Source organism: Hyperoodon ampullatus (assembly GCF_949752795.1).
Source record: "Hyperoodon ampullatus genome assembly, chromosome: 7".
NCBI lineage: Eukaryota > Metazoa > Chordata > Mammalia > Artiodactyla > Ziphiidae > Hyperoodon > Hyperoodon ampullatus.
Window position 1 is genome coordinate 8,900,620 of NC_136920.1, and position 20,522 is coordinate 8,921,141.

The following is a 20,522-nucleotide window of genomic DNA, read 5'->3' on the forward strand; positions in this document are numbered from 1 at the left end:
TTTGTGTGTGGTAGGGGAGGCATTATGAGCCTATCACAATAACTTAAAAAAAAGAAGTAATCACAGTCTCTTCAGGTGCACCAATACCACTAAAATGCATCATAGACACGGTGACAGGATTCTCTCCTGGTGAAATTTTTAGCGGTATTATTAGGCAATTAGACCAAGGGAACCCAGAGCACTTTCCTCTTGGCCTTAAAGCTCCACCTTCTCTCTGTTATGGTGCTTTCCATCACCAGGGTTTTTAGGTATAATCTCCTCTCTCTCTCTCTCTCTCTCTCTCTCTGGCTAAGATACCTCAAGTCCTTTTTGGAAGTAGGTGACATATATGTATTTAAATTAGAGGTCCCATATAGGTCATGACAGAGCACTGAGTAGAGTTCCCTGTGCTATACAGTAGGTCCTTATTAGTTATCTATTTTATATATAGTAGTGTGTATATGTCAATCCCAACCTCCCAGTTTATCCCTCCCCACCCCCCCCCAAAGGCTTTTAAAACAGATTCCTAGGCTTCACTCACCAAGTATCTGATTCAGTAAGTCTGGAGTGAAGCTCCAGAACTTGGATTTCAAACGTTTCCAGGTGTTGCTCAAGCTGCTGGTCGAGGGGTGACAAGGGCCCCCACTTGAGAGCCACTGGTAGTGGAAAAGCAGAGAAGACAGAGGAGGAACAGAGAGAAGGGTTTTCAGAAGCCAGAATTTCACTTACCTTCGCATAATGGCCCCCACCTCTTCCAAGGACCCCACCTGTGGCCAGGAGTCCTTGAGCCGAGGCTCTGCCACGGCTCTGAAGAGTGACTCCAACTGGGCCCCTCTACCAGGATTCAGCTGGGGAGATCTCCCGCTTGGGAAAAAGGAGCTGCTCTACAAACCCACAATGTGGAACCCCAGGCAGAACTGAGAATGCAATGCCAGAAGGTGAAAACCCCAGGGGGAAGAGGGCAGAAGAGATAGGAGGTCCCCAAGACATGGATTATGAGGCTGGGTGCTGGGAGCCACTGAGAAAGCAGCTGTGGCAGAGGAAAGAGGCTAAATGGCAGCTGAGAGAACAGGGGGCAAAAGAAAGTATCTGGGTTCCCTGAGACACAGTGCAAAAATCCTTGGAGTTACACATGATTTTGAGCAATTTGTGGTAGAACAGTTTTTTTTCTTTTTTTTTTTGGCCGAGCCGCACGGCTTGTGGGATCTTAGTTCCCTGACCAGGGATCGAACCCCTGCCCCCTGCAGTGGAAGCACCAAGTCTTAACCACCGGACCGCCAGGGAAGTCCCTGCAAACTTCTACTTATGGCAAATGACTCTTGCTTTCCATATGTTACATTGAGAACCAATATAGACTTAGAACCAGACCACCTGGGTCTGAATCTAGACTTGGCCAAGTAACTAGCTGTGTAATCTTGGGCAAGTTACATAATCACCCTGTGTTCCACTTTTCTCATCTGTAACATAAGATAATAACAGAACCTACTGGGAATTCCCTGGCAGTCCAGTAGTTAGGACTCGAGCTTTCACTGCCAACGAAGATCCCAGGAGCCACGTGGCGTGGCCAAGAAAAAAAAAAAAAACAGAACCTACCTTGTAGTATTGTCATGAGGATTCAATGAATTACTGCATGTGAAGGGTTCAGAATAGAGTCTGGCACTTAATCATCATTATACAGGTGTTAGCTAATATGATTAAATTTTCCCTTTTTTTTTTTTGCGGTACGCGGGCATCTCACTGCTCTGGCCTCTCCCGTTGCAGAGCACAGGCTCCAGACGCACAGGCTCAGTGGCCATGGCTCACGGGCCCAGCCGCTCCACGGCATGTGGGATCTTCTCGGACCGGGGCACGAACCCGTGTCCCCTGCATCGGCAGGCGGACTCTCAACCACTGTGCCACCAGGGAGGCCCTAAATTTTCCTTTTTAAGTAAGTTTAAAAGTGAATTAATTTAAAGAATAGTATTTGGTAAGTGATAGTACAGATGGTTGGTGGACATGGCAGAAGTTGAGAGATAACACGAAAATGCCTGAATTTGGCAAAGATTTTCCACCTGTGCTCCCTGAAGCCCCAGAGCTTTTGGGAAGCTTAGTCAGAGCTAAGCATCTTTGGCTGTAGTTCCTCTTCTGCTTTACAGATAGGGTTTCAAGGTATTTGAACAGTGTTCTGTGATTTAAAAACGAAGTTTGAAAACCACACGGCTAAGAGTTTAGAAGAGAGAAAAGTTAATGGGGATACTGATCCCTTAGGAGTAGAAAGAGTGGCAGGGGATGGTGAGCGGTTTAGCCATAAATGGGTTAAATCCAGCTAGAATTCCAGAATGAAAGTGAGAGGAGGTCAGGAGTTGGCTGTGAGCAGAGTCCAAGGGGAGTTCCTGCAATGATTCTGAGGTGGAGAAACACAGCCTGGGCCCCAGGCTTAAAAAGACTTGGTTCCCCAGGAACCAAGGGGAGCTGGAAAGCAACCAGCATAGGTTTGGCGAGAAAGAGCAGAGCTAGAGGCAGAGTCAGCAGTCTTGAGAGGGAAACAGACAGGGCCTGGGGAATGGGCGCAGAGCCAGGTGCATCTAAGCCAAGGCCAGCTGGCTGTAAAACCACCCACCTTGTTCCAAGCGGGCAGTGTAAGGGGCAAAGTTTGCACTCTGCCAGCCTACCATGTCACAAAAGCAGCTTCGTCATGGATGAGCAAGCATGGCACAGTCCAGTGGGGGCAGGGGGCACCACAGATGATTGCGAAGCCCCAGAATTCCCGGCCCCAATTCCCCAAGGAATTCGATGTCCTTGGACATTGGCCATCCCTGTGAGAGGGGAGACTGGCTGGGTCTGCCTCCAGGGGCCGCATTTGGCCTCAGAATCACAGGCACTGCTCCCTTAACATACCCTGTGCCAAACACTTTATTTACTTGGTTAATTAAGAGTCTTTTACTTGCGAGTAAGAAAATCAACTCAAGCCACATTAATTTTTTTTAGAAAGTGGGTGATGATGCATTGGTGGGGGGATGGTCTCTTGACTCCCAGGTCAGGAGGTCGCTGGCCTCAGGAAAGGCCCGGAGTGCGGACTCCGGAGCATCTGGCATTCTCCCGAGACTCTTAGGTTCTCCCTGTATATCTGCCTCATTCTTCCTCCTCAGCCGATGGGCTTTTTCTGATACTCGGTCCATAATGCAGGGAGAAGAGGCCCACCCACAGTTCCCACATTCCCATGTTACCGATCCAACCCCAGGGAGAAACTAAAGCTGGATCCACTTTGATTTCTCTGGGAAAGCAAGGCGCTGTGTGGGTCAGGTGTCCATTTTGGTTCCAACTGGCCATAGTGAAGGGAGGGGGACAGGCCACAAACAGAAATATGTCTGCTATGGTCCTTCACTCTGACCCTGAGGAGAAGATACAGCCCTCAGGAACTGTGTGGCTTTGAATCCAGTTTTCTTTGCCTCTAAAGCCAAGAGGTGGCCCTTGACAGGGAGGAGAGAGGCAGAGGGACTGTGGTTATTAAGCCCATTAAGGGACAACAGGACATGGACAAAACACCAAGTTCCATATGAAAATAAAACTTTAATTTGCCAAGGGAAGATCACAGCAACCCCGACACACCCCACACACTAGTTCTCCTAGGACTGGGTGAGCAGGGCCTCCCTCTGGAAGTGCTCAGCAGGGAGGACAGTGACAGACCCGAGGCTGAGGCTGTGCTCAGAGGTGGGCGGGGGGACTGGCGGGCTGCTTTCGCCCGTCGCCAGCGATGGGCCGGCCTCGCTCCTCCCAGATGGTGAGCCCGTCGCAGGAGCAGATCTGCTTGGGGTTCTGGAAAAGGCCAGCAGAGCGTGCGATGATGCCACAGGCCAACCTGAGGAAGAGCAGTGGGGTTGAGATGAGCACCTGCCTGGCCCCTCCCGGTCTCCGCGGGCACTGCAAGCACAGCACTCACCTCTCTCCTGAGTTCCCTGTGATCTTGGACAAGGGATGGCCACCCTGGCCCAGGTCGTCTTCTCCCTCATCGACGACCAGGCTTCGGCCAATCACATCACACACCTTTGAGGGGAGACAAAGACCTCAGACAGTGGACCTGTTAGGAAAGGTCCCCGCTTTCTTTTCCACCTCACCTTCAGCCTCTCATCCTCTATCCTGAAGACGGCTCGGCCATCAGCTTCAGCGTGGATGTTCCCTAGGTCTCCGCGGTGCTGCAATGAGACCCGGGGGGAAAGGGCACGTGGGACATGGCTGCTAACTTCTGGCTTCCCAGTATCTGGTTCCCCTTCCTCAAAGTACCAGTGTCCTCCTATGGGTCCAGTCTGGTAGGATGAAGGGACGGCCCAGGACACAAGGAAGGCAACTGGACTCTCTCTCCCTGGAACTAAAATCCTGGGTACACTGAATGACAGCACGCTGAAAATGGCCAGTGACCCCCTCCCTAGGAAGTCATGTCACTAGACCAGGCTGCTTCTCCTACAAGGCTGCTGCCCAGTCTGCATCCAAGCCTCAGAATCTAGCCTGGTTCCTGCTTCTTTCCAAGCCCACTTCTCCAGCCTCCCGATGACTCTGTGAGCCCCTGGTAGTCTGCAGCTCCCCTGGGCTTAAGTTGGCCAAGCTTGGCTTCTTGACCATCAGAGGCAGCCAGCATCCCTTCCCTGACGTCCGGCCTCCAGGAAAAGAATAAAAACAGGGGCAAAGGGCGTCTCCTGCCCCAAGACCTGGTTCTGCCCACCTTCTCCCTTGAAGGTAATAAAAATGTCCTGGGACTTCCCTGCTGGTCCAGTGGCTAAGACTCTGCGCTCCCAATGCAGGAGGCCCGGCTTTGATCCCTGGTCAGGGAACTAGATCCTGCATGTCGCAACTAAAGATCCCGCATGCTGCAACTAAAAAGATCCTGCACGCCACAACTAAAAAGATCCTGCACGCCACAACTAAGACCCGGTGCAGCCAAATAAATAAATAAATAAATAAATATATTTAAAAATGTCCTAACACAGCTACTGAGCTCTGCCTACATCAGACACCCTCTGCCAGGCAGGGTGGGACGTGATGGTGTATATGTGGTCAACCTCCCTCAAGGGGTTCAGAGAGCATGGTGAGGAGACAGACATGGAACAGACTAGTGATTACAAAACATAGGGTTAGCACAACAGTGAGTGTGTTTCCTGGTGACAAGGCCCTACTGATGAGTCACAGAGACCCATGTCTGTCTGTGCAAATAAATTGCCCCCAACCTGACACTTGGGCAGAAGTAAGAGCCTGAGCCAACATGGGCTGGTACACATGGCCTTGCTGCAAAGCAGGGTCACAAAGCATGTCACTGTGTGATGGGGCTGAGGAGCAAGCAGCAAGAAGAGCCACTTCTGTTTTATCTTGTTTTCCTTTAGGACATCTGTTGCTCACACCTGGCACTTTTTGTTGTGCCGGGTGTTGGGGCCTTTTGTGGTAGGAAGATAAAGGAGGGGGAGGCGTTTCCAGGACTGGGTGGAGGAGCACGTGGCCTGGTGCGTGGCTCAGAGGCATGATCCGGCAGCAGAGGGTCAGGAGACGCAGGCTTTCTAGTCCCTCCCCTGCACACGGATGGGTGGAACTGGGCCAGGTGGCACTGAATGTCACACCAAGTAGCCACGTGAGATCTGTACCCTTGGGTACTGGGGAGCCAAGAAAGGTTTCAGGCAGGGGTGTGACCTGGTCGGTCACTCCATGCTTTGGAGCAATTCCCCTAATACCGTGCATGAAGGGAAAGGACTGGAGGTGGATGGGGAGAGAAGGGAAGGAAGCTTAGAAACCAGTTAGGAGATGTGCAAAGGGACAACCAGGCTTGGACATAAATCCCCACACTGAATTCACTTCTGTCTGGACAAAACCAGACGCTGAAATCCAAAAGGAACATGTCAGTCATCATGGCTGCTTGGACACGTAGCTCTTGCTCAAGTCTTCCTCTGCCTATACCAAGGGCTCAGGTGCAACATAGCAGCTGGCTCCAGCCCCTTCAGATGCCCTGCCCCGAGAGGGGCCCAGGCCAAGGCACAGGTCACGAGGTGGTCTTTTGCCCTTCAGAAACTCCACTTCCTAAGAGGCACAGGGCTGCCAGTTCCCAGACCTCCATCTTGCTGGTTCAAGCCTCCAGGGCTTTGTCTACGGGGCATCCCCTGTTGAGCCTCCATTCCCACTCTCCCTTCTTCACCTGCCTGATTCCTGCTCAGCACTTTTCAAGACTTCAATGAGGAAGACGGCCTCTAAGATGCACCCCCTGGATTCACACCCTGTGTGCTCCACCACGAGGGTGGGCTGGACCTGGCGTCACCTCCAAGCTTAGGTTACAAAAGGAGTGTGGCTTCTGTCTTGGATGCCTTCTCTCTCACTCACTTGCTCTGACGGCAGCCAGCTGCTGTGCTGTGCACTGGCCTAGGGAGAGGCCCACCTGGCAAAGGACTGATGTCTCTGGCCAACAGCCAGGGAGGCCCTGAGGCTGGCCAACAGCAACATGAGCTCGTGTGGAAGCAGGTCCTCCCCACATCGAGCCTTGAGAGACCCGAAGACAGAGGCCCCCAGCTAAGCTGTACCCGAATTCCTACCCCAGAGAAACTGTGAGATGACAAATGCTTATTGTTTTAAACTTGGGGGTTCCCTGGTGGTCCAGTGGTTAGGACTTGGCGCTTTCACTTCTGTGGGTTCGATCCCTAGTTGGAGAGCTAATATCCGCACAAGCCGAGCAGCTCGGCCAAAAAAAACCCCAAAGGGCTTCCCTGGTGGCACAGTGGTTGAGAGTCCGCCTGCCGATGCAGGGGACACGGGTTTGTGCCCCAGTCCAAGAAGATCCCACATGCTGCGGAGCGGCTGGGCCCGTAAGCCATGGCCACTGAGCCTGCGCATCCGGAGCCTGTGCTCCGCAATGGGAGAGGCCACAAGAGTGAGAGGCCCACGTACCGCAAAAAAAAAACCCCAAAAAACCCTAAGTTTGGAGTAATTTGACTCTCGGCAATAGATAACTGACACACAGAACGTAAGTATGTCACTATGCAATGGCCCCAACAGAAAGGTTTCCCCCACTCCCCAGGGGGCGGGGGGCGAGGAGTAAAAACTTTGATCATTAGAAATGTGACAGAGCTGTCAAAAGTCCAAAAAAACAAAAATCACTTACATGAATTAAGAAACACACACCACGTTTTCATTTGTTTGCCCTCCCCTGCACACGGGTGGGTGGGGCTGTGTGATGGGGCTGTGGAGCAAGCAGCAAGAAGAGCCACTTCTGCTTTATCTTGTTTTCCTTTACGACATCTGCTGCTTACACCTGGCACTTTTTGCTGTGCTGGTGTTGGGGCCTTTTGCGGTAAGAAGATAAAGGAGGGGGAGGCGTTTCCAGGACTGGGCGGAGGAGCAAGTGGCCTGGTGTGTGGCTCAGAGGCATGATCCCCTCTGAATCCCTGAGGAGGGGAACACATAGCACCGCAGGTGGAGGAGACGGAATCAAGTGTGTGTGGACAGGGCATTAGGAAACATCCCATCACTGAGAGAGGAGGCCGTCCTCCTGGCACAACATCCAGGACAAAATTTCAGCTTGGTGTTAAAACGTCTTTAACGCCTCTCTGACATTCACTAATCACTCTGACAAAGATAAAGCAGGCTGTAGTCCCTAGCAGGAGTCTAATGACACTTTTTAGGTCTGCATTGATTTATTTTCACAATGATCTTCCTCTTGGGGCTAGAAGTACTGGTTTCCTATTTTCTGTGGCCATATCAAGTTTCTTGTTAAAAATAAATCTACCTTAATTACATGAATGATGTCTTGATTTTCTTCAAAATAATGGTGGAGAAGGGCCAGGGGTGTAGATGAAGCAGGACTGGCCACGAGTTGGTAACTGGGTGACAGGGACATGGGGGTTCGGGACTCTAGTTTCTCCACTTTAGAACTTGTTTGAAACCTTCAGTGATAGATTAAAATGTTAAAAATAACTAAATTTACCTAAGGGGAAAAAATCAGTCAATTTAAATCAAAACATTGAGTAACTAACAGAACAAGTAGTACTCAGATAAGGCAAGAATCATTAAGGCAGCACATGACTCACTGCCGATGGGGAAACAATTCTCTGTTGTAAAATTAAACTCCAGGGCCAGGAGCTGCAGTGTCAGGGACAGCCTTTTGTTTTTGTTTTTTGTTTTGGCCACACCATGAGGCATGCGGAACTTCCCCGATGAGGGACAGAACCCGTGTCCTCTGCAGTGGAAGTGAGGAGTCTTAACCACTGGACCACCAGGGAATTTCTGGGACGGCCTTTTTAGTTTAGGTAAAACCTTTAACTTCCACACCATGACCTTCTCCAGGAAGCTTTCTCCCATTGCATGTACCCCTCGGGCTGGATCAGGAGCTTGCTCTGGGCTCCCAGGGCCTCCTGCAGGCTCCTGCAAGGATTCTCTCACTGCACTGCAACCAACTTAGGGAGCAGGCCTTCAGCACAGAAAGTGTCAATAAATGTTTCTAAATGGAACCAAAAAAGTGAGGGAAAAAGACCCCAACAAAAAGGAATCATACTTCCAAGCCCCAAGAGCTGCCTGCTCTGCCTCTGAGACCTTGGGTTCTCTCTCAGCCCAAAAAGAATACTTACCTGGTCGGGGAGTTCCCTGGTGGCTAGTGGTTAGGATTCTGGGCTTTCACTTACCCGGTCAGAGTCCTGGGGACCCCCATGAGACATTCCATCAGGGTTAAAGTGGTCCCCACAGCTAAGAAGGAAAGATAGCAGGTGGGCAGTGAAACAACAGCTCACAGGCCAGGTGATCCATCCTCTTACTTTACATTTGTTTCATTTATTCATTCACTCACTTATTCATTCATCCACTCATTCAACACACAGGCCCACTCTGTGCCAGGCTCTGGGCTGAGGGCACTAAGAAGAATCAGTCATGGGACCTGCCCTCAAGAAGCTTCCAGGAGAGACACAGATGAGCAAACAACATGACAGCATGACAAACACCATGACATGGAGACCTGACCCTCCCGTGTCCAGGAGTCACCTTCCATCTTGGAGGCAGTAAGGTGGCTATGAGCAGGAGCGTCTAGGTCAGATTTTGGTTCAAATCCCCACTCTACCATTTACATGCTCTAGGGTCTTTGACAAGTCATTTAACCTTTTTGAGCCTCAGTTTTCTCATCTGTAGACTGAGCCTTTGGGTATATGCCTCCCAGGGTACTTGTGAGGACCAAATGTGAAAGAGTGTGTAAAAAGCTGAACACAGCCCCCTGCACTTAAGTGGGTGCACAACTGGGGCAATAAGGATGCTACAGGGAGGTTACAGAGGACTCACCTGTTGCAGTTCCTTGTGAGGTCTCCGAACTCATGGACATGCAGTCCGTGCAGCCCAGGCTGCAGGCCGTCAATGGTCCCCTCGATGAGGCAGCGCTCAGGGGTCAGCTGTAGGAAGTGCACCACTCCCTGCACAGGGCCAGGCCCCCCAAGAATGGCCACCGCTGCCCCCAGATTCTCTGTAAGGTATTAGACACCAGGGCTGGCTCGCCACCTCACCCATCCCCACCCATTTATCAACTTGGAAATGGCGTGGAGAGAGCCCCCTATAACTTCGCGGGGTCCCTAAAGCCACGCCAACCCAAGCCCCCAAAGGCCATGGTTGGATCTGTACCACACCCAGGCCACCTCCCTCCCAGAGAGGCCAAGACCAAGGTTACTCACGGAATAGGCCACTGCCCATGCCCTTGAGTACCGCCTGCCTCCCAGTGCCTTCTAGAAGGGCCTGCACCTCCTGGCTGGGCAGGGTGGTCTGTACCAGGACCATCTGGTTCTCCAACTGCACCTCCACACTCTGGACACCTGGAAGAAGACAGGGGACAGTGGGTAGCAGAGGGCTGGCACCCCTGTGCTGGGAGCAGGGAAGAGAGAATCAGGAGGCCATTCCCCATCCCCATCTTAACCAACCTTCCTATGGTCGGAGGCAAGCTCTGAAGCTGCCTTCTAGCTGTGTAAGGCCCTTAACCTCTCTGAGTTTGTTTCTTTATGAATAAAGTGGGGATAACGCCATCTTGGCCCTGGGAGTGTTGTGAATTCTTATTTCATGCCAGGCATTATTTATAACTTTTGAAACATAGATAGTTCTTTTTAAAATGTTTCAGCACAACATTGTAAATCAACTATACTTCAATTTTTAAAAATTAAACGATAAAAAAAAATGTATGGGGCTTCCCTGGTGGCGCAGTGGTTGAGAGTCCGCCTGCCGATGCAGGGGACACGGGTTCGTGCCCCGGTCTGGGAAGATCCCACATGCCGCAGAGCGGCTAGGCCCGTGAGCCATGGCCACTGAGCCTGTGCTCCGGAGCCTGTGCTCCGCAAGGGGAGAGGCCACAACAGTGAGAGGCCCGCCTACCGCAAAAAAAAAAAAAAAAAAAAAAAAAAATGTATGTATAAAAGTGAGCTATCAATAGCCACATTACTCATGATAGTCAAAAGGTGAAAACAACCCAAAAGCCCATCAAATGATGAGTGGATAAACAAAATGTGTACCCATACAATGCAATATTATTCAGCCATAAAAAGGAATTAAGCACTGATACATGCTACAACGTGGATGAACCTTAAAAACATTATGGTAGGGCTTCCCTGGTGGCGCAGTGGTTGAGAGTCCGCCTGCCGATGCAGGGGACACGGGTTCGTGCCCTGGTCTGGGAGGATCCCACATGCCGCGGAGCGGCTGGGCCCGTGAGCCATGGCCGCTGAGCCTGCACGTCCGGAGCCTGTGCTTCGCAGCGGGAGAGGCCACAACAGTGAGAGGCCCACGTACCGCAAAAAAACAAACAAACAAAAAAAAACAGTCACAAAGAGCACATATTAGATGATGTCATTCTGGATGAATTGCCCAGAATAGGTAAATCTATAGAGACAGAAAGTAGATTAGTGGGTAGGGGAGTAGAAGGGTGATAGCTGAAAGGTACAATTTCTTCATGAGGTGATGAAATAGAAAATTGATAGTGGTAATGGTTGCACAACTCTGTGAATATACTAAAAACCACTGAACTGTATACTTTAATGGATGAATTTTATGATATATGAATATTTCAGTAAAGCTGGCACACATTAAAAAGAGGGGGCTATCACCACTATCCTGAAAGCTAACATTTACTGAACATGCACTGTGGGCTTTTTCGTACTTTACCTGTATTAATGCAGTAACCCTGTGAGTTGGGCACTATTATCCCCACTTTACAGATGAGAAAACTGAGGCACAGAGAAGTTAAGCAACTTGCTCCAAGTCATGTTGTAGTGAATGGTGGGACTGGAACTCATCCCAGGCAGCCTAGCTCCAGAGCCCGAGCACTTCACCTGAATACTGCTCACCCTGAGAAGCAGCTCCAGCCTCCAGGCTGGCTTGGCGCCCCCTCCTCCATCCTCCTGTGGCAGTTCCCACTTCTCCCATGTAACTCATGCTGCACCGATTACAATCTTCTGTGTGGGCAGGAGCTCTGTGTGGTCCACAAGGGTCAGGTTCAAAAGTCAGAGGGTCTCAACTGCCCTCCAAATCCCTGAAGTCACCCTGGTGTATACACAACCTGCGGGACGATTCTGACACATGCTCAGTTTTGAGGGCCATCGAGCCACCTCAAAGAAGGACGAGAAGGGGCTTCTCTGTCATTCAGATGTTCAGAGCTCACAAACCTTTTAAGAGAACTCTTGAATCCTGAGCCAGAGCACGGGGGATGGCTGGGAACTCTGAGGGATGATCTCACCTGTGGAGCTTACAACCATTCTGCTCTGATCTTAGTAAGTGTGTCTGTTGCTCTGGCAGGGTAGAGCCCATGGGAGCCGGGAGCCCTGGGCAGCCCAGAAGACATAGGTTAAGCGAGGCATGTCCCTCTGCTGAGCAATGCTGTGTGAACTGAAGGCTGCACTGACTGTCTGCATTCCCTTCATCCTTGGTTCCCCCACCCACCACCACCCCCGCCCTGTATTCGTTCAACAAATGTGTGCTGGGCCTGGAGGAGGCCAGGGTCAGAGAAAGCACCAGTCCTAGTCCCCAGGGAGCTCACGGGCTGCGGGAGAATCAAGACTACACCTGGATTAACCATCAGGCAGAGACGGGAGTAACAATCCCTGAGGCACACACAAGGAACCTCAGCTGTTCAGATTCCTTCCAACTCGAGGCAAAACGGGGAGATGGTACTGGCAGGAGGTAGCACCCGAGAGGCAGGTCTGTTTGGCCTGTGGTTACAAAGGGTCCCGCAGTCTTGCTTCTATAGATCCCCTGCCCCATCGGTGACACTGTTGGGGGAGGGGCCGAATTTGTAAACAGAAATCAGACAGACACACCCATCTCCTCCTGGGCAAGTACCTGGCAATTCTGCCAGAAGAAAACCCCCCAAATAACCCAACTGCCTGTCACTTAACACAATGTCTCATCCTGGGCCACCTAGCGTGAAGTCTTGGAGCTCCAGGTCCACCCAGAGGTGACTCTGGATGCCAAAGTGGTACGGAGGACGGCAGGGAACTCTGAGCCTCTAGGGAATGCCAAGAGCTGTGTGCTCAGCTTTACACACATCAGGACAGTGATACTGTCCTCCTCTGGCAAGTGAAGAAATGAGGCTGGAGGGCTTCTCAACTGGCTCGAGATATCAAAGCTCAGAAGGCAGCCTGTCCAACTCCAGAGCTGATGCTTGGTCCCCTTGCCCCACAGGAAGAAGGACTGGGCCCCAAAGGACTGATTGTCTGAGGCTCCCAGAGCTCAAATAAGCACGCAGTGTGAGGGATTCACTTGCCTATTCATTCATTTAACAAATGTACACTAAGTGCCTATCATGCGCCCCGTTCCGGGCAGTAGGGATGCAGCAGGGAACAAGTCGGGTGATGTCTCTGCCCCATAAAGTAGCATGTGCTCCAGCACAGGAATATGGATATCAAACACATGCACAGGGAGATTCAGATAGTGCAAAGTGTGCGCAATGAAACAGGCATTGGGGAACAACTGGGGGGTGAGCCACTTAGGCTGGTGAAGGAAGGTCTCTCTGAGCCTTTAAGCAAAGGCCTGAATGCAGTCAGGGAAGAGCATTCCAGCAGAGGGTACAGTTTGGGCAAAGACCCTGAGGCAGGAGCAACATCTATGTGTTCTAGGAAGAGAAAGGCCCAAGTGGCTGGAGCTGGAGTAAAGAGAATGATAAGATACAAAGTTGTAAGTGGAGACCAATGAAACGAAGCCCTGCAGGCAACAGGAAAGAACCTGGAATTTAATTTTAATGCAAGGGGAGGCCATTGGGAGAGGCCACAGAGTACAGTGGTTGAGGGTGTGGGCTCTGGAGTTGAAATTCTGAGTCAGCCACCTACTAGCTGTGTGGCCTTAGCTTACTCAACCTTTCTGTTTTCTTTTCAGTTTCTTCATCTGCAAATGCAGATAACAATACGACCTACTTCAGCGGGCTACTGAAGGCCTAAACGAGTTATCTCACATATAGCACTTAGAACAGTGCCTGGCCTATGGGAAGCTCTTAAATATTATGACTTTTACAGGATTTTAAGCAGAGCAGTGACAACATCTGATGTATGATTTAAAAAATCATTCTTAGCAATTTCCTGGCGGCCCAGTGGTTAGGCTTTCACTGCCAAGGGTGCAGGTTCGACCAGCGGGTTGGGGAACTAAGATCCCACGAGCCACGCAGTGCAGCCAAAAAATAAAATAAAATAAAATAATTGAAAATAAAAAAGGAAAAAATCACTCTGGTTTCTATGTGAAGAAGCTATCGGAAAGGGCAACAGAGAGCCCAAAGGTGAGGTTCTCATGTGGGTCGTGGAGAGGTGAGGCGGTCTGGTTTGGTGTGAAGCCCAAAGTACAGAAAAAGAGTTTTAGACACAGCAGACAAGACTTTCTGTGCTTTGGCACAGGTAGGTTGCTGCTCTGGGGTCTCCTAAGAAGAGCTGCTTCTCTGCACTGAAAGTGGGAGGGCCCCAGTGGGAAGCTCCTTGTGACTGCACTTCCCGAACTCTTGACCTGAGTCTGAACCAAGAAGGCTGGCTCCCCAGCTGAGCAGCAGTTCGGTCTGGCTGGTGTGGAGGGTGGCCAGGCCAGTAGTAAGTACCTGTTTAGCTCAGAGCCCAGAGAGGGAGAAAAGATAAGGCCATAGGGGACTCTAGGGTGGGTGATAAGAGTTCAAGGAAGTGAGCCTTGGGCTGGGAGGTCCTCCCACTTACCCCTAGGAGGAGAGCAGAGCCTTCTTCCCAAAGCCCAGGCCTCCTGGTGAGGGCAAGTCAACCAATCACTCTTTCTGTCTCCCTCTCTGCATCTGGGAGGCCAGCCCATGAGAAAGCCAAGCTGCTTCCAGTTACCCAGACCAGAAAACATAGTCACCAGAAGTCTTTATCTGGTCTCTAAGAAACCTGCTGAGGGCTAAAAACTGCCCTATGTCCAACAGAAGTCCAGCTGTCTGCTCTCCCAGTAAGAATGTTTTACAGGAGGTAGAGTCCAACAGCCTTGGAAAGCTTTGGTCAGAACATTCCACTCTCAGTGAAATGGCTCAGTTTTCTCAGACACTCACCCCTCATTCCCAAACATACAGTCAAAGCAAACCCAGCTTTAGGATCTGTCCCCCTCCGCAAACATGGCACTGGAAGCCAGCACCAAGCACTCTGGGGGCTGAGGGCAGGCGCTGCCTGGCCTCTGTGCACCAGCCCCACTCTGCTCTCCACACATAAATTCACGGGCAAACATGAAAGGCTAACAAAAGGAAATGGTGTTGGAACAGTGGGAATCAACAATTTTGCATAGGAAGCTTTGGGAGATGTTGTTTACTGTAGTCTGCCTCAAGTTGGGACAAAATTGAACCAACAAGAGGAGGTTGGTGCTTTGGAAAGTGTGAGAGCTGCTGGCGAACCCTAGTCTCCTCTATCAGGAGAAGTAACTGAAATGAATGAAGCTCTTGCAGAAAATCCAGGACTTGTCCACAAATGTTGTCATGAAGATGGTTGGCTGATCAAGATGACATTCAGGGAACACCTCAGAACTAGATGAACTAATGGGTGAAGAAGCGTATGAGAAATACATAAAATCTATTGAGAAGTGAAAATGGAACCCCTAAATAAGCCAGTTTGAACAACTTAAAAAAGATCAGGGACTTCCCTGGCGGTCCAGTGGTTAAGACTCTGCGCTCCCGGGCTTCCCTGGTGGCGCTGTGGTTGAGAGTCCGCCTGCCAATGCAGGGGACATGGGTTCGTGCCCCGGTCCGGGAGGATCCCACATGCCGCGGAGCGGCTGGGCCTGTGAGCCATGGCTGCTGAGCCTGCGCATCCGGAGCCTGTGTTCCGCAACGGGAGAGGCCACAACAGTGAGAGGCCCGCGTACTGCAAAATAAAAAAACAAAACAAAACAAAAAAACCAAAAAAAAAAAAAAAATCTTGCCAAAAAAAAGACTCCACTCCCACTGCAGGGGGCACAGTTTCAATACCTGGTGGGGGAACTAAGATCCCACATGCCGCACGGTGCGGCCAAAAAAAAAAGATTTGTCCCCTCATGCCTCTGCCCAACCAGCTTACCACCTATAAGCCCTGCCTCTCATAATTCCTAAGATTTAGTGAGCTCTCACTACATGCCAAAGACCTTTCTAAAGTGCTTTTACATGTATTCACTAATTTACTCTTCACAATGAACCTCTGGGGCAGCTTCCATTACCTTGCCCATTTAAACACTGAAGAAACAGACACAAAAAGTAACATGCACGAGGTCTTAGTGCCATTAAGTGGCAAAGGGGGGATCTGAACCCAAACAGTCTGACTCTAGAGCACACACCCCAAAGACCTAGGACACACTGCTGCCTTATACAGAGCCAAGTGCCACCAATGTCCCAGTTTCAGAAGCCATCACATGGCAGCTCCTCCAAGAACTGCTCTTTCCAGCGCAATGCTTGTGTGCTCAGGTTACCTGATGGCAGAGGCTGTGCCTGAAACACTTGTGAACACTTTTCCCGAAAAAGCCCCCAGTGTCTGGTCTATATTTGAATGACTGGATAAACATTTAACAGAATCAAAGGCAGGCAGTTCCCACGGCCATGCTGGTGGCTCTGCCTTCTCAGATCTTTCTGATTGTGCCTGGTCACCTCCAGACCAGCTAGCTGGCTTTTAAGAATCAGGGCCGGACTTCCCTGATGGCGCAGTAGTTAAGAATCTGCCTGCCAATGCAGGGGACATGGGTTCAATCCTTGGTCTGGGAAGATCCCACATGCCGCGGAGCAACTAAGCCTGTGCGCCACAACTACTGAGCCCACGTGCCACAACTACTGAAGCCCGCGCCCTAGAGCCTGTGCTCCGCAACAAGAAAAGCCACAGCAATAAGCCCGCGCACCTCCCCCGCTCGCCGCAACTAAAGAAAGTGCAGCAATGAAGACCTAAAGCAGACAAAAAAAAAAAAAAAGAATCAGGGCCAACTAGGATGGAACATGGCTAGGGCTGCTGTTTGCTTTGTCAAGATTATTTTGTTTCTCAAGCAAGAACTGCCTGTTTTCCAGGGAAAACCCCCTGTAGGGGGGGACTACGCTCTGCCTACCTCATCACCCTCCAGGCACTGGAGGTTTAAGACACCAGAAGGGCAGGCAGTTAGAGCCAGTAGAAGAATCTGGCAGGGCAGGCCTGAGACCTGCACTCTAGACTCCACCTCTGGGTCTCTGTGTGACTCAGAACATTCCTTCCTCTCTCCAGGTCTCAATTTCTGCATCTGTAAATGGGAGTAAGGTTGGTCTAAGACATCTGCCTGCCCCACCCAGAGGCCTCCTGACTGCGTGCAAAATTAATCTGGTTCTTACCTGCTATCCCTTGCAGGGACGTGCGCACCGCGTCCACGCAGCTCTGACAGGTCATCTGCACCGCGAACTCCAGCTGCAAGGACGGGCCGATGAGAGCTAGGGAACCTTCTTGCGTGACCCTGTTTCACTACCTCCCCTGTGACCACCCCAAAGGCCTGGAGTAACGCCCCACGTGACCCCTCCTCAAGCGCCTTCTTCATTATCACTCACGATCATTCCAGGAGCAACACCCCTCAACATTAACGCCAAGGGCCCTGCTACTCTCACATTCCAGCCTGGACCCCAGGCCCCAACCCAGGTGTCCGCTCTTTCCCCCATTCTCAAGTTAACGATCACCCCAGGGGCCGAGGCTCTCTGCCCTGCGAGGCTCCCACACGAGGCCTCGACCCTCACCGTGCAGGCTGTCCCGCGGTCCCCCGAGTCCGATGCCATCCCGGACGCAGTCACCACCGGACGACCCGAACTGTCCAGGTCCTGTAGCGCCAACCCTGAGATGCGTCGGGGGAGGCGGAGCCCCGGAAGCCGCTCCTTGCCCCGCCTCCCGCTGCGAGTGCACGCAAGGCTCTGCATTCCCCCCTCCACGTCCACGCTGTGGCGGGCAAGGGCTGCGCAGGCGCACTTGGGCCATCCGTCCCCTCGTTGCCTTAGTAACCGCCAGCGCCGCCTGCGCTGCCTGGTCTAAGATGGAGCCGTATAAGCCCGAGCCCGAGTTCCAGCGGTTTTACCACCGGTTGCTGCGTCCGCTGTCGCTCTTCTCCCGCACGACGACGCGCACAGAGTCTCAGAAGCGCCTCCCGCAGGAGGTCCCGATGCTGCTACCTCTACCGCTCTCACGGCTGACAGTGGCGTCGCTCTGCCGCCAGGTAGCGGAGCGGCTGGCCAACAGCGGGCTGGAGGCGCGCGCGCCTCGCAAGGTACGACTCCGTTTCACCGAGGTCATCCTGGACGAGCTGAAGTGCAGCTGGCAGGAGCCCCCCACCGAACCTGGTCTGAGCCACTTGAACAATCAGAGGCTGCGGGAGCGGCTCCTGGTCTACGTGCTACTCAGCAGCGAGCAGCTCTTCGTACGCTACCTGCACCTTCAGAAGATCATGTCGACCCCCGCAGCTGTCTTCACCGAATCAGCCACGCTCACCCGGTTGGCCGCCAGCCTCGCCAGGGACTGCACAGTCTTCCTCACCGGCCCCGAGGTCTACCGTGGCCTGCTCGCTGACTTCCGCGCCCTGCTGAAGGAAGGGCAGGTCCAAGTCTGCGTGCCCAGACGACACCCCCTCGGCCCCACTGGGGCTTTCAGGCTCTGCCCTATCCCATGGCATCACAGCACTGGCTTTGCCCAAGTGCCATATTTCAACCTCAGCCTGAACTACCTCATCCAACTCAGCCGCCCGCGAGAATTTGTCAGTGAGCCTGAACCGGACCCAGTGAAGGAATTGAAGTCCATTCCCCAGCTGAAGAAGAAGAAGCCTCTCCGCTGGCTGTCCACCATGCAAAAGAGAAGAGAAAGCAACTTCAGTTCACAGATTGCCTCACTGCCTGGGTCCTCTGTGGCTCCCCCCATCCAGGTTCCCCCCACCTCCCACCTGCCCCTCTCCTCCCAGCTCCAGAGGGGCCAGTCCATGCCCTCTCTGCGTGAGGGCTGGAAACTAGCAGATGAGTTGGGTCTTCCTCCATTCTCTCCTCGCCCCTTAACCCCCCTGGTCCTGGTTGCAGAGAGCAAACCAGAGCTGGAAGGGGACACTGTGGCTGAGGACCTGAAGCAGAGGATGAAGAACATGCAATTGGGGTGGTGTCACTACCCACTGCTGGACTCGGGCCTGCCCCCACTCTTGGGGGCCCTGACCTACCGCCCAGCTGCAGCACATCACATGGAAGAGCTGCAGAGAATGTTGAAGGGCCTTGAGGAGAAGGAAGCCTCAGAGCAGTGGAGCCTCCAGTCCCCCAGATCCCCTCCACTTGAACCACAGCCAGTGACTGTTACTTTGAAGCTAAGAAATCAGGTGGTCCAGGCAGCTGCTGTACAGGTCTCAGCAAGAAACTTTTTGGATTCCTTCCATGTTGAGGGGGCCGGAGTCCTATACAACCACCTGGCTGGTGAACTGGAACCCAAACTTATCGAGGAAATGGATGCTGATTGCACTTTTGGCAGTAGCATCAGGGAGGTGTACAAGGAGCTGATGAGCCATGTCTCTAATGACCACTTCTCTTTTGACCAGGGGCCCCTGGTTGAGCCTTCAGCCAATAAAGACTGGTCGGCCTTCCTATCCTCAGCCTTTCTCCGTCAAGAAAAACAGCATCGTATCATCAACACCAAGCTGGCTGGACTTTATTCCCTGAGAGCTAACACTTTACAGTCCAATCCTGATAAGATGTCCTCCGTCACGTCACTCCAAGCAAGTAAAAGTTGGGAGAAGTGGTCAAACAAGGCCTCATGGCTGAACTGGTGGAAAACGACTTTGTCTGTGGGTGACTACTTCAAGTACCTCACCACCCAGGAGACAGATTTCCTCCATGTCATCTTCCAAATGTATGAAGAGGAGGTTCCTGTGGAGATCGTGGCCCCTGTCAGAGAGTCCCTAAAGATTCAGCACCCACCTCCCTTGCTAGAAGACGACGAGCCAAACTTTGTGCCAGGAGAGTGGGATTGGGACATGGTGCTGGAGCACAGGCTGGGAACTAAAAACAACAGCCTCCTGGAAGACTCTCACAAAATCCTGAGCCTGCAGAAGCGTCTGGAGCAGCTGTGGTCCATGCTTGAGGTTCCTGACAAAGACCGGCTGGACATGGCCATCAAGTACAGCTCCAATGCCCGCCTGAGGCAGCTGCCGTCACTGGTGAGTGCCTGGGAGCAGGCCTTACAGCCCATTCAGCTGCGGGAGATATTGCTGGGGAGACTGGAGTGGTTTGAGCAACAAGCCTCCGACCCTAACCGCTTCTTCCACAAGACCGACATGGGCCGGAGTCGCTTCCTGGAGGAGAACCAGATCCGCAACCATCTCCATAAGAGGCTCGGTCTAGTGGAGGCTCCTTTGGTTCCCCTCCTGGAGGAGATTGAGTTAGTCTTTGGTGAGCCAGTGACCTTCAAGGGGCGGCGCTACCTGGACAAGATGAAGCATGACAAAGTGGAGATGCTCTACTGGCTGCAGCAGTGGCGGCGGGTCCGCCACCTGGTCCGGGCCAATAGGGCCTCCCATCAGTCAGCCCTGTCCAGGAAGCTCAGCAGCCAGCCTTTAATAGCCCCTGGGAATACGCCCATTACTCTGTGACCAGGCCAAGTGTCCTCAGATCCCTCCCTCACCCCCATACACCCAGCAGCTCACCCAGACCTCTTGACTGCTTTGAAAGAAGAAATATCTGGGAGTGCGGGGTTCAGGAAAACTGTGCTTCCAACTACCAGGGGACTGAAATTAGCACTTTATTTTGACCATGAAGTTCTCATAAAAGAATCCCCAAGCCCAGTACTCCCATTTCTGTCAGGCCATGAACAGCACAGCCAAAAGCTCATGTATCAGAAGAACTGAGACCGTCCCTTGGAGTTCATTGTAATGGGAAATGTTAGACAGATGGAAAGCATCCCCTATGGAACCCCTCAGCTTAGCATTTCTATCACGATACATTAGATTGGCTGATTAGAACCCTAAGCCAAGAGACTCTATGGCATAAGGGCTAAGAGCTAGTGCTCTGGAGTTAGTAGATGTGGGTTTAAATCCACATCCTGACTGTGTAACCTTGGGCACACTACCTAACTTCTCTGCATCTGGACCTTCCTGTGTCAGGTGAAGGAGTTGGATCCAGGTTGTCA

At 52.0% G+C, this 20,522-nt stretch overlaps 2 protein-coding genes across 2 annotated transcripts; one reads left to right on the forward strand and one right to left on the reverse strand.

Annotated features, from left to right (window-relative positions):
- Positions 1 to 3,508: 3,508 nt before the first annotated feature.
- On the reverse strand, positions 3,509 to 17,234 carry CCS (copper chaperone for superoxide dismutase). The gene is made up of 8 exons (XM_079708725.1): positions 17,117 to 17,234; positions 16,724 to 16,796; positions 9,630 to 9,767; positions 9,247 to 9,424; positions 8,604 to 8,664; positions 4,074 to 4,151; positions 3,899 to 4,002; positions 3,509 to 3,817 (listed from the first exon to the last, which is right to left on the reverse strand). The coding sequence occupies exons 1-8, from the start codon at positions 17,153 to 17,155 to the stop codon at positions 3,664 to 3,666; spliced, it is 825 nt and encodes a 274-aa protein (XP_079564851.1). The 5' UTR covers positions 17,156 to 17,234; the 3' UTR covers positions 3,509 to 3,663.
- A 172-nt stretch (positions 17,235 to 17,406) lies between these two features.
- Positions 17,407 to 19,954, forward strand: CCDC87 (coiled-coil domain containing 87; the record flags this gene model as incomplete). Its single annotated transcript, XM_079707515.1, is given in 2 exon segments — positions 17,407 to 19,932; positions 19,934 to 19,954. Coding segments are annotated over 2 exon segments (2,547 nt in total).
- Positions 19,955 to 20,522: the final 568 nt, after the last annotated feature.

Coding starts and splice junctions, on each gene's coding strand:
- CCS (XM_079708725.1), bottom strand. CDS start 17,155: ATGGCATCGGACTCGGGGGACCGCGGGACAGCCTGCACG. Junction 16,797..17,116: donor ACCGCGGGACAGCCTGCACG/GTGAGGGTCGAG, acceptor CCGTCCTTGCAG/CTGGAGTTCGCGGTGCAGAT. Junction 4,003..4,073: donor TAGAGGATGAGAGGCTGAAG/GTGAGGTGGAAA, acceptor CTCCCCTCAAAG/GTGTGTGATGTGATTGGCCG.